The 13907-nt window shown below is 44.4% G+C and overlaps 1 protein-coding gene across 1 annotated transcript in view; it reads right to left on the bottom strand.

The window, feature by feature from the left end:
- The window catches only part of IL16 (interleukin 16), a 534450-nt gene that overhangs the window by 154595 nt on the left and 365948 nt on the right, over positions 1-13907 (bottom strand). The window contains exon 12 of the mRNA XM_078683325.1: positions 5241-5725. Within this exon, the coding sequence (XP_078539451.1) occupies positions 5241-5725 (485 nt within the window). The remainder of the gene's footprint in view (positions 1-5240; positions 5726-13907) is intronic.

The following is a 13907-nucleotide window of genomic DNA, read 5'->3' as shown; positions in this document are numbered from 1 at the left end:
AGGATCTTGAACTTGCATCTCTTCTGGATGGGGAACCAGTCGAGGTTTCTGAGGTGGGGGTTGATGTGGGTCTGTTTGGGGAGGTCCAGGGTGAGTTGGGCTACAGAGTTCTGTATGGCTTGGAGTCTGCTGAGGTACTGGGTGGAGATGCTGGGGTAGAGAGCATTGCCGTAGTCCAGAGGGCTGGTGTCGAGGGCCTAAGGGACAATCTTTCTGTTGCTGACTGGGATCCATCTGAAGATTCTGCAGAGCATGAGAAGGGAGTGGAAGCAAGAGGAGGAAACTATGTTGACCTGTCGTTTCATGGTCAGTTTGATGTTGAGGATGATGCCTAGCGCGCGTGCATGCTCTGTTGGTGTGGGTGCAGGTCTGAGTTCTGCTGGCCACCAGCTGTAGTCCCAGACAAAATTGTTCCTTCAGAAGATTAGTACTTTTGTCTTGTTGGAGTTGAGTTTGAGGCAGTTTTCTCTCATTCAGTTGGTTATGTTGGTCAAGGCGTTGTAGAATTTTGTTTTGGAATTGGAGGGTCCTCAGTGAGTGAGATGATTAGTTGAGTGTCGTCTGCATAGGAGATTATTTTGAGGCTGTGGTATCTGACAACATCAGCTATGGGGGTCATGTTAAATAGGGTGGTGCTGAGGGGTGATCCTTGGGATACATCGCATATGATGTCCTTGGATTCGGAGGTGAAGGGAGGCAGTGGATGCTGTTTGTGCATTCTATAAGAAAAGTGGCAATCCACATAAGGGGGCTTTGCTCTATGCCGATGTTGTAGAGTCTGTAGTTGAGGCTTTGGTGGGAGACGGTGTCGAAAACAGCTGAGAGGTTGAGGAGGATCAGGGCCACAGTTTTTCCGCAGCTGAGGAGAGTTCTGATGTCATCTGTGGTGGCGATCAGCTCAGTCTCAGTGCTGTGGTTGGCATGGATTCCTGAATGGGAGGCGTAGAGTAGGTGCCAGGTATTCGGTGAGCTGTTGGTTGATGACTTTGTCAAGTACTTTGGCCGTGTGAGAGAGCAGGTAAATCGAAAAGTTTTGAGATCGCTGCGGTCGAGGGGTTTCTCTAGGAGGGGGTTGACCTCTGCATGTTTCCATCTGTTCAGGAAGGCAGCTGTGGAGATGGAGGTGATTATGTATGTATGTATGTATGTATGTATGTATGCAGTATTTATAGAGAGCAGCTATCACCCAACTGGTATCTTGGCGCTATAGTACGTGAATAATCAGTCAGAGATGACAACAGGTGTGGGGTAGCATAGAGAGTCCTCAATGATGTTAAGTTCTAGGGAACAGCCATGTTTTGACCTTTTTCCTAAATTGCAGAAGATTATGGGACTGTCTGGTTTCCAGAGGAAGTGTGTTCCTAAGCTGTGCAGCGTCCGAGCTAAACGCCATACCTCCTGCCTTGGTTCTTTGAATTTTAGGAGTTCTCACCAAGTAAGCAGTGGAAGAACAAAGACACCTCAACGGGATATACCATGCAAATGTCTCCTGTATAGGTATGGGTCCGAAACCATGAAGGGCTTTGAATAGCCAATGAAGATCTGCAAGGGCTGAGGAACCTGATGAGCGTCGAGGTTTAATCAATACCAATTTGGCCGCCAAAGTTTGAACTCTTTGAAGGCATTCAATTAAGAATTTTGGGGACTCCAATAATAGGGCGTTGCAATAGTCCAGCCTGCTGAGGATGATACTTCCAACGACCAAAGCTCTGGCTGTATTAGGCAACAGCGGGAGGATCTTCCTCAGGGCTCTGATCAGGGAACAACTACCCACCAGCTTATTTACATGTACTTCCAGATTTAAGTTGGCATCTAGCATGACTCCCAGGTTACGTACTGATTTAGCCGGGATCAGAGTTGAGGCAGTTGAAGAAGGCCAGAAATTGTCTGGAACAGGAGAGGGGACTTTTCCCACAGCACAGTGCAAGACCTTGGTCTTGTCAGAGTTAAATTGAAGAGAGTTGGCTCTCAGCCAACAAGTAGTGTCCTGCATGCAGGCATGAAATGTCGCAAGAGTTATCAATTTTTTCCCCTCTAAGGAGAAAAAGAGCTGAGTATCATCAGCATAGTTTACCAATTTCACACCATTCACCTTTATAATATCGATCAGGGGTCTCATATAGATGTTAAAAAGGATGGGACTGATCGCTGATCCCTGACGAACGCCATGATGGACATTGGAAAACTCGGATTGATACGGAGGGAGAGACACCGCCTGACACCTGCCAGATAGATAGGAGCGAAACCATTCTAGAGCCGTGCATGACACCCCAATCTCATCCAATGGTCAGCAAAATATCATGGTTGACCGTGTCGAAAGCGTCAGACAGGTCAAGCAGGATATGAATGCCATATTATCCCCTGTCTGCCCTCAATCGAAGATTGTCTAACACGGTTACCAGAGCAGTCTCGGTTCCATGGCCAGGTAGAAAACCGAACTGTACATCATCTAGCTTAGAATTAGATTCCAGGAACTGAGACAAAGTTTTGCTGACCAGTCGTTCAATGATTTTAACCGGATACGGTAAGAGTGAGATCGGTCTGTAGTTACCAGCACAGGTAGGGTCGAGTGTCGCTTTTTTAAAAAGTGGAGTGACCAGTGCCCGTTTTTCAGCATGCTGGTACTGATCTAGAAGTCAGGAAGCTATTGCAGATCTGTCGAACAGTGGAAAAAAGCTCAGAGCCCAATTCTTTCCACATTTTATGTGGAAGAGGGTTTAAGGGGGAACCAGATGACACACCCATGGCAATTCTATTAAAGTTCTCCCCGTGGGTGGCTCAAAATGGTTCAGGAAGGTCGATCGGCCTGGCTCCACCCCATTCTCCATGTATGGATCTCAAGGCCCACTAATTTTAGTGATAGGACCTTCATTTCCGGAGAGGTTATTCACCTTTAATCCATTAATAATTTTACTGATTTTCTCCACAAAGAAGGTTGCTAAATTGTCACACAGCGATTGAGTTGGCATGATTTTACATTGTATACATTCAAGGGCAGCAATATCCTTTACTATTTAATAAATTGTTTGAATTTTGAGTTCAAAATAATATTTGCAAAATATTCTGATTTTGCTGCAACAATTCTCTTCCTATATTCCACTATTGTGGCCTTCCACCTAGATTTATCTTCATTGTGGTATAACTTCCTCCACTTCCTCTCCGCCTGCCAGCAGGTCAATTTTAAAGATTTAAGGTGATCGTTATACCAGCAGGCTGATGGCTTGCCAGTCTTCTTACAATTTTTCATGGGAACAACCTGGTCAAGCCTAAATTTAATTTGATCACAAAAATCTACATAGTTATCTTCCACTGACCTCCCATTGTTGAAATCCTCTTCAAAAGAAAAGACCAAGGATGAAATTGTCTTTCTTTTTAAGAGTCCCTTCCAGTCTCTGCTCCTGAATGTCCTTATCTCGCTGGTAGCTGGCCATACCTTCCTCGGACTGAATATCTGAAACTTGACCAAATAATGGTCAGACCAGCCAACTGGTAAGATTTCTATTGCCCCCAAGTCCTGTTCCTTAGAGAATATCAGGTCCAGTGCCCCCCCCCTTGTGGGTGGCTTCATTGATCCACTGAAACAGGCTCAGACTCTCACAGGATTACTGTATCCTGAATCACGGTTCCTAATAAACCATAGATTAAAATCACCCAACACAAGCAGATTAGAGTGGGTAAGGGCCATATTACAAATAACATCTACCAGTCTCTGCATATGAGGTGGGCTAATAGCACCAGGAGGTCTGTAGCAGATTATACCCACCAGTAAATAGCCTTTTGGGTCTTTGAGTGAGAAATCCAAGAGCTCAAATCCTTCTACTTCGTCTATATCTAATTGAACGAAGTCCAGACTATCCTTAAAGATAATCCCTACCCCACCTCCTCGTCCTTTAGCTTGTGGTCTGTGTAGGATTTTGTAGCCTGGAGGACATGCTATTCCTAGTTCTACCTCACATCCCATATGTGTCCAAGTTTCCGTCATAAAAAAGACATCTAGGCAGTGAGAGTCCAGTAACAACTGGATCTCCACATGATGCTTGGGTAAAGATCTGAAATTAAGCAGCCCTCCCACCAGAGTATCTTTCCTAACAAAGTCAGCCACTATGCTAGCAGTTTCCTCAAATCATAGCATATCAGTCCTGTAGTCCATTGACTTACCAATCTGTCGTAGTGTTTCGCTAGAGTAACAGATATTCCTGTAAGCAGTCTCACCTTCATCCAAACGGGCAGCATGGCTGGCGCGCGGACGGGCGCAGACGGGTTTGCCTTAGGCGCTCCTTCTGCGTGCCAGCGGCGCGCGTCTGCTGCGTGGCCACGCCAGCGTGCTGCTTAAGTAGGTTTAGGCTAAAAAAACGAAAGTGCTGACCGACAAAAATGGCGGGCCCGCTCTAACAGGCGGGCACCGCAGGTCAGTCTGGAGGCTAAGCGTTTCAACAGGAATGGAACAGTGCAATAATTCACTTAAAGACAGAGGCAATGTTAAAAAGAAATGATTTAAATTTGTTCAAAGGAAGCGTTTCTCAATATTGTGCAAATTAGCAAGTAGCAGTCATCTCCACCACACAGAACAATCACATAGCTTCTGGTGAGTTCCGAGCTGATAGGGTTGGTTCCAAGGTTGAGGTGACTGTGGGGGCAGGGATCAGTGGGTGCCCCAGAGTGGATGGAAGACATGATGGCCGGGGTGGTCCGAGTGGTGAGAGGTGACCAGGTGGTTATCAATCAGCGGGTGCAAGCTGATTGGTTAAGGTCTGAAACAGGCAGTCCTGACTATCAAGGCAAGTAAGTGCCAAATAGGGCAAGGGTCTGCTGTGTATGTGGGAAACCTGGTGGGCAGGGGAAGGTGCAACCCCTTCAGAACAAGATAGAAACCATCATGCCATGGCTGCCCCCCAAAACCAAGACTGAGGTCAGAGCATTCTTTGGCCTCACTGGGTACTATGTGAGGGTTGTCAAGGGATATGGCACCATTATTGCTTATTTTCCTTACCCTGTGTGGAGTATTTTTATGCTGTTTTCATTGTGTTACTGTGTGTGTGTGTGTTGCCCAAATACTTTACATATTGCCTCTTTAGATAAGCCTGACTGCTCAGTGCCAGCTACCAGAGGGTGGACACAGGTTATCTTTTAGTTCGTATCTAGCTTACCTTGACTAGAGTGGTGGTTCCTGCATGGCCTGGGTGCATACCTCACCCAATCGGGAATCCTATAGCTAACATGCATGCTGCTAAATTTCTTACCTGGATACTTAACGAAGGACATCTATGGTCTTGCCCAGGTAAATCCTCCTTTACACATTTTGTGTTGCAAACTTCATTTTCTACAGAGTCTTGTTTAAAATATTTTCTGGGAGGAGGTTTGGGTTTGGCTGCTTTTGGTTTTTTGATGATGATGTCGCCATGTCCATATGTCTTTTTCAAGCTCTGAGGTAGGTGACATACTTCAATGGAGATGGGGGAAGGGTTATCCGAGATGGCACGTGAAGAGGAGTAGGTCTCACTTGGCTGCCTGTTAATGGGGACATCAACACTGTGGACTCGGGCCTTTAAATCCAAGGCTGCAGAATTATTGCCACAATGTGACCGAGTGCTGTAACTGCTGTCACTGCTGGAACGGGTCATTGCTCTCTGGGTTCTCCGAGGTGCATATAGATATGCCACACTCTTCTCAATACAGTTTTCACACTGGTATTGTCCATGCCAACAGGGTTCCAGTCTCATAACACCTATGGTTGGCACAAGAGTTTCTTGTTAGTATACATAGATGTAATTATACTGTTAATTATGATGCAGGTACGAAAATTAACAATAGCAGATCAAAATATATTTTAGCATCTTTTAGTCTCTTGCTTAGTAGTAATCATTCAAGTAGGTTGTACGTTGTGCATAGAAAGAGTGATAACATTCTTGATTAATAAATTACCATATTTTTATAGGATTTACAGTTTTTGTGCAAATTGACAAATTTTATAGCTCTTTTTGTGGTGACATAATGCTGAATTCAAACAGTACATGAATTAAAGACTTGTTAAATTTGAAAAACATCACAAACAAGTATATGTATTAGTAAACTGGAGGAATGGTGTATAGTAAAGTATACAGTATATTTGCCTATGTATATATAGCATATGGTAAGCAGAATATCCTTCCAATTTTAAAGCAACAGTGCCCATTGTCTTTATTCACCCATCATGTGCTTTCAATGACACTGGTCTCTAAACAAGGTTTTAACACCTTGGGGAATAATTCTACTTTTTTGCCCAAATGAATTATGCAAAAAATAAATGAAGTTACATAATTGCATTTCATAGTGCGACAAAAACACAAGTCTGCCTAATGTTTTAAAAAAAACTCTGGGACAGATTTACTATTTTTTTTTTTTTTTTTTAGTCCTCATACCACCGTAAGCATCTGCCATCGTAACATGAAAAACCCTATTGATCCTGAGCGCCCTGGGTCCATGTTGCTGCATTCGCTTTCAGGCCCACCAGGCCAGATTCTTTGTACGAGGCTTGGTGTAATCATCGGACTATCTTACACCAGTCTTAGTTCCTTGCCCCAACAAACCAAGGGAGACCAGATATTTCCTTCACATCGATCAAGTCTTGCCATATTTAGTGCCGCCTGAACCCATTTCTCATATGCTGGAGGAGCCGGATCTTTCCATAGTATACAAATTTCCCATCGGGCTAACAAGATCAAACACAGAAATAGGCCCATTTGTAATCTAGATAAGATCCGGACTCAGGCCGAATATAACCAAGACTGGATCTAGAGTGATCTCTAAACCAAACATTCCCTTCAATGCAAGCTCTATATTCTGCCAATAGCCCCTTAACTGTGTGCACTCAAAAAACATATGCAGATCATCTGCTTCTAATATACCACGTTAGGGCATCGAGGAGGTGTTTCTGAAGCAAACTTAGCAATTTTTTTAGGGGTATAGTACAACCTATTAATAGTGAAAAAATGGTTTTTCTTCTAAGAGGCGGACTTAACGAACTTATATAGGTTGTTGATAGATAGAAAATAAAATTCTACAGAGCTATTCTCCAATATAGATGAATCCCAAACAAGATATGGTGGAGGAAGCTCAGTATCCTCTCTATCTAGTAGGCTTCTATACCATATCCCAACCTCCTTTTTCATGGGAGCTGGGTTTTGGAGTTTTAATTCCACCTCATAGTTCCCACCTATATTCGCCTTTGCTGCCGCATACCATGAGCAAAGTTGTAAAAATTTAAAACGAGAGAGGGAATCTCCAATCTTTGCTCTCAAAACCTCCCAGGGTAGAACTCCATCTGAAGATATTATATCAGACCACATCTGGATACCTGCCCTCTCTATTGGAACAGCCAAGCTGTCTTTTAAGCAGTCAGGAAGTCCCGGGGAGTCCCAGATTGGGGCAAAGTCTGAGTAATATTTTATCCCCCACCTTGCTTTAAGATTTTGCCAAGTGTTGAGTGCAGATCTAATCACCTTTAGGCGTACTTTCTTGAAAAACCTGGGGGCCCGAACTTATACAAAAATCCAGTCCCCCCCCTCTTGATTCACCATGGCATTCTGAATCCTCCCCCAGTTGTTATCAGTGGGGCTGGCCAATAGACATCGAATATTTTAAAACTGGAATGTAAGACAGTAACAGAGGATATCTGGTAATGCTATGCACCCCTTAATTAGCCTTCTCTTTAGCTCCTTCCAGGATAGTCTGGAGGTTTTATTGGCCCAGATGAAGCTTCCGATCTTACTCTGAATTTTCCCAAGAAGTATATCGGGGAAGTCGAGAGGGATAGCACTGAACAGGTATGTCAATTTAGGCAAGATTACCATTTTGACTATGTTCACTCGACCATATATTGTAAGTGGAAGAATCCTCCACCTAAGGAAAAGATGATCAATTTCCTTCAAGACTCTCCTCAGATTTGTCATGGGGATGTTTACCAAGTCCTGCTCTATATTGATCCCCAGGTATTTAAATCCAGAGATGGCACTCCTATCCCATCCTTCAACCCCCCAACACGTTATCTCCGTCTTTGAAGGATTAACTGCATACCCAGAGTATCGTCCAAACTCGCATAAGGTATCCTCCACTTTAGGAAAAACCACTGTAGGATTACTAGTGTAAACGAACAAATCATCTGCAAAGAGGGCGAGTTTAACATTGAGATCTTGCACACAAAAGGGGGTGATCTGAGGGTCTAATCTAAGTGCTTGCGCTAGGGGTTCAATGTATATATCGAACAGCAGGGGTGAAATAGGACACCCCTGGCGTGTGCCCCTCTGAATTTCGTAACTCGGTGATAATACCCCATTTAAGAGGATAGTAGCCGAAGCCCCCTCATAGTATTTAACTAGAGATCTTATAAACACTGTACCAAATCCCATTACTCTAAGGGTTTCCCAAAGGAAGGACCAACCTACGCGGTCGAACGCTTTAGTGTCGTATGCGGCCACTGCAAGGGGCTCTGCTCGTGTAACTGCCAGGTCTATATTGTGCCTATTAGTTGTAAGGTCTGTTCCTGTGTATAACGTCCCGGAATGAACCCCTTCTGATCTACTCGTATTAATTGCGGTACCACCTTGACCAATCTCCCTTTTAAAATACTAGTAAAGATCTTGTAGACTGCATTTAGCAGGGAGATTGGCCTATAGGAATCTGCCTTTAGTGGGTTTTTCCCAGGTTTTAATATAAGCACGATAGTTGCTTCTTTCCAGGACGGAGGGATTCCCCCCACTGATAGATAGATATAGTTAAATAACTCATGCAATCTAGGTATAATTATCTCATCGAGAATCTTGTAAACTTCTCCTGGGAGGGCATCTGTCCCTGCAGCCTTATTATTTTTGATCTTTTTAATATGGAGCCTGATTTCTTCCTCAGTAATCAGCCTTTCTAACATCTCCTGGCTGTCCCTGGTCAGTAATGGTAGAGCCTTATTATTTAACCACGCTTGGATACTATCGGTGTCTGATACCACATCCTCTTTATATAGTTGAGAAAATAGAGAGAGAAGACATTGCTGCATTTCTTCATGCTTGCTTGACGTTGCACCAGCCTCATCAATTATTAGTTTATTGATATTATTTCTAACTCTATTAGCTTTTGTCTTCCAAGGTAGGGTAGCACTTGCTCTTTCTCCCTATTCATAATTCTCCATTCAATGAACCTCCCATTGGACTCTCACTTTCTCTTCCAACTTACTTCTATACTCGGAACGCATTTTCTAATCTAGATATCTCCACATCCATTTTTGGGAATTTCAACCTATCTTGCTTGTTTTTAGAAGATATCAAGCTATGGAATACCCCGCGAATATAGGCCTTAAAGGCATCCCATACATAGTCAGGAGATGTTGACCCTGCATTATCTAGGAAAAACCTAGCAGTTGATTCCTTTATGTTACTGATTAGCTCCTGATCCCGAAGCATACCTCTATTTAATGTCCACCGAGAAGGAAATTTAACTTTACTTCCCATGTATACCAATGTTAAAAGGGGCATGATCCGAAAGGATAGATGGGAGGATGGAAATATCCACCACATTTTCCAAGTTTGCTCTGTCGATGAGAATATAATCTATACTTGAAGAATGGCCGTGCTTTTTGTTAAAATAAGTAAACCCAGATCCCGATCCCACTTTGGCTTCCCAAACATCGACCAGACCAAGATCGTGGATCATATTAATCATCGCTCGCCGTGTTTGTGGAGCTGCTACATATCTACTGTGATTTGACCTGTCTCGGGTGGGGTAAAGAAGCACATTAAAATCACCCCCAATTATTATTGAGGTTGTAACCTCTATCAGGTTGGCCTGTACCTTGAGTAGGCAAGTGGGATCATCTAGATTAGGTCCATAGTAGAATGCCAAGGTGACTTCAGCCCCCTCCAACGTTGCCCGTACCAGGATCCACCTACCAGAGCAGTCAGTTAAAACAGAGTTGATGATACTAATAACTCCCTTTCTTATCAGGACAGCAACCCCCTTATTGTGTGTCGTATGTTGAGAGCAGAGAAAATGCTCTATCCATTTATATTTACCAAAGACGTCCTTAGTCTCTGAGTAGCTTAAATATGTTTCCTGTATAAGAAACACCTGTGCAGCCGACTGTTCAAGATATTTCATAACCAGCAGCTGTCTTCTGCTGCAGCGCAACCCATTGACATTCCATGAGATAAACTTAATCTTTGTGCCAGTCATTTTCTGCCTACCCCTTTCTCCCTCCTAAATCCAGTGGCCCGAGCTACCATAATCAGTGTTACCAAAACAGGGTTTGAGGACATTATTTTTTCGTTTTCTCCCACTGCAACCCCACCTGTGCATTCCCCCATCCCACCCATCTAACCCCCTGTGACCCTCCATTCTACTACAAAAATCACGCTAAGTGATACCAGCCTCAGCTCCTCGCCTCTTCACTCCTTCAAATAGAAAGTTAAAATACCCTAAGAGGAGTCCATACTGCATTCTGTGTATATTTTGCTATACTTTGCTAACTGCACCTCTCCCCCACTGCTGTCATTTGTATCTTCTCCTTCACCTCCTCTCCTTCTAATCTTGTCTATTAGAGAGTCCACCTCCTCCAAATACCGCTTGTTATACATATGGTTATCCCACATAATACATAAAGATGCGGGAAATCTGAGTTGGGTCTTGGCGCCAAGTTGGTTCAATATAGCCATCCTTTTGCCCAGTTCCCACTGCCTTGTGGCTGTTCGATGGGACACATCTGACCGAACAGAAAAAGAGAAAGGGGTGGGGGTTAAGTTACATTTCAGTTCACCTGCTTTTAGGGCAAGGGATAGGATCTTCTCTTTGATAGAATAAGTTAAGAAATTAACAAGTATTTTCCTAGGGCGTTTTATTGCAGGAGATCTTCTATAGGGGTCACGATGGACCCTTTGAATGTCCACAGACAGATCCAAGTCTTTATCCGAGGGTTTTAAAATGTGTGTCTTCAAAAGGGAGACTACAAAGTTCTTAATGTCACTTCTCTCAATATCCTCTGGGACATTCAGTAATTTCAAGTTGTTTTTTCTAGAGTGGTTCTCCAGCCGCTCAATGTCGTCATGTAACTCCTGATTCTGCTGTATCAGCTTATTCATCGTAAGGGAAGAAGCCTTTATGGATCCTTATTTTGGGTATCTCAGCTTCCAGTGCGTCGGTTCTCTGTGAAACTTCCTCGATCTTTGATGATAAAAGATCACATGAGGCCTGAATGGACTCTTGGTTAGCCTCTGAAGTTGTGAATCTCCTATCAATGTCATCAAATCTCCTACCTATATTGTCCCGTAGACTTAACAGAATATCAGCCAGTGTACTGGAGGTGGAAGAATGGAGTGGAGGGGGTACGCTGGGGAGATTTTCATGGGTAGCCGGGGTTTCAGGAGTGTCAGAATGAATTTCTAAGGAGGTAACCAAGGGCCCTGCAGATTGCATTTTCAATCGGCTTTTCAGTGCTTTCCCCCCTGCTCCCTTTTCCAAAAGAGTACCTGACATACCCTCCGTGTCTGGATCTTGTAGATCAAGAGCTGAGAAGCTATTCGAAAGCTCCACTGATGGATGAACTTCTGTTAAGCACTCCTGACAGGAGAAGACTGACATTTCTGGGGGAGTACTGAAAGGGGCGAAGTCGCATACCCCACTAACCTCACTAACCAAACTGATGGAGTTCAAAACAGAAGCAGGAAGAACAAGAGTAGCTGGAACCAGGGCTCCCTTGGCGGCCATGCCTTGTTTAAGGGCCAAAGTAGAGGCTGAAGTAGAGGTGAAGATGTTGCCGCAGATCTTATAGAAGGATTTCAACGATGGGGTTACTTTTGCGGAGAGACAAGCTTTCTTTTGTTTTTTACTCTTCCGCTTTCCCTTGCCTGGGGTGTCTTGTGGTATTTCTTGTGGCCCATTGGTTCCTCTTGTCTGCCTTATACCAGCTTTAACTTCCACTATCGGTGGCAGGCACCCTTGTTTTACACTGGGCTGGAAGGTTAGCCAGGGCTCTATTGCGTAACGTATATCGCCCCACTACTGCTTTAGGGGAGGCGGCAGCTTTAGTTTTTGATAAGCTGCAATCCAACTCAGACTCTTCCCTAATCTCCATGCACTGCTGATTGTTGTTTCTATTGTAGTCACAGATGGTATGTTGGCGCTCCAAACCCCCCCAAAGTGACCCCCAGTCTACCTCTCCGGGACCTGAGACCCAATGCTCCCTATTCCTCCAAGGGTGGTCACATTTAGAGGAGCAAAACGAACAAGGGTGTAGCTGTGAGCTCTTGCTGCTCTCGCTGCTCTTGTCGCTCCCCCCAAGTTCCTCCCCTCTCCTACCTTTCTGCCGCTAGACGTGGTAGCTACCAGCGTGGTGCAATGTTGAAAAAACCTCCTAGGGACGCTAGGAGACCGCCGCCTCCACTCCCTCGCGGCGTCCAATATGCGGCAGCTCGGCAGCTCCACTAGCGCATTCCCCGTCCCGTCTTGATTCTCGCTCACCATCGATGTTTTACCGTGTTTCCAAAGGCGATAACAAGTAGAAGAAAAGGCAGCGGTGAGGCTGCTAGGCTGTAAGCGAGCGAGCGAAGAAAGCCGTAGTTTAGGACTTCAAAAAAGCGCGGATGCCGGAGAACTCCAACATCACTCGGTTTCACAAAGTTCCGAGGCTCCGAGCGTTCAGCTGACCATCAGCGTGCTAGGAAACGCCACACATCTCGGGAGCTCCGCCTGCGGCCATTAGCTTCCAACCGCCATGTTCCCAGATGATTTACTATTCTTACACGCAACGCAGCAAGGGAACTTCCTGTGCTGCAATGAGTGAAGGAAGGAACCAGAAATTTGCAATATCTACAAAGATGTGGCGCATTTCCGCTCTCTTCTAGCAGAGGTGGACTTCGAGCATCCTAGCGCCAAAACAGGCACCCTTGTGCCAGGGCAAGGGGTACCTGACGGGGCAGGACCAAACGGGCAGGATTGTTTTTGTGCAGGAAGCAATACCTTACTGCACAAAAACAATCCTTGGAGGCATATTCCTCTTTCTACTGAATAAAGCAAACTGGAAATAGGAACTAACGAGGAGAAATGAAGCTATTTCTCCTCGTTACGCCTCACTCTGATAGGCACACCATTTTGGCATAAACCAGGTTTACTGACTTTAGTAAACCAGGTTGTTTGTCAAAATCCATGGGTGGGCGCACAGGACTACCTATGCTCCTCCCATCGAACGCATCAACAACCAAGGTAATGCAAGACAATGCTATGCGCTCCGTTTCTTTTTTTTACTAAGCAAATCAAAGCCAACAAAATCGGATTTTGTGCTGCTTAGTAAATCAAGAAATACTTTTTACGTCGGTGCTACATCAAACAAGCATTTGCCATGCAATCGTTCTCGCCATTGGGACCTTATATGTATTTAGCTATGCAGCACATTAGCCTGGGTGCTGACACATCTACTGTTCTTTAAGACGGAGGGAAAGTAAGCACCAAACTGCGTGACACACCAGGGATGGGAACACATAGAGAGAAATATTGCCTTTCAGCGAGAAATGGTATAGTCCAAAGCTCTGTTTTTAAAAAAGTATTATTGTCCACGGGTACTCGTGGAAGACAATTTCTATGGACTGGAATCTAGAGAATGCTAAAGTGATTCTGGTATTTTATTGACCTCTGCTGGTTGTTTTCTAGCAAGAGTGTTAAATAGAGGCAGTTGCCAGAAATATTTAAAAAAAGAAAGTCCCTCAGCAGGAAGCAATTCTGGTATTTTACTGACCTCTGCTGGTTGTTTTCTATCAAGACAGTTAAATAGATGCAGTTGAACAGAAAAAAGTCCCTAGGCGGAAGCAGACAAGTCCTAGTGCTGATCTCCAGAGCCCACAAAGTACATACACATATAAGTATATATAAGTATATACTAAAGTATATACAAGAGG

Source organism: Lissotriton helveticus, chromosome 3_1 (genome assembly GCF_964261635.1).
Source record: "Lissotriton helveticus chromosome 3_1, aLisHel1.1, whole genome shotgun sequence".
Classification (NCBI taxonomy): domain Eukaryota; kingdom Metazoa; phylum Chordata; class Amphibia; order Caudata; family Salamandridae; genus Lissotriton; species Lissotriton helveticus.
This window is presented reverse-complemented; position numbering and strand designations above follow the sequence as displayed.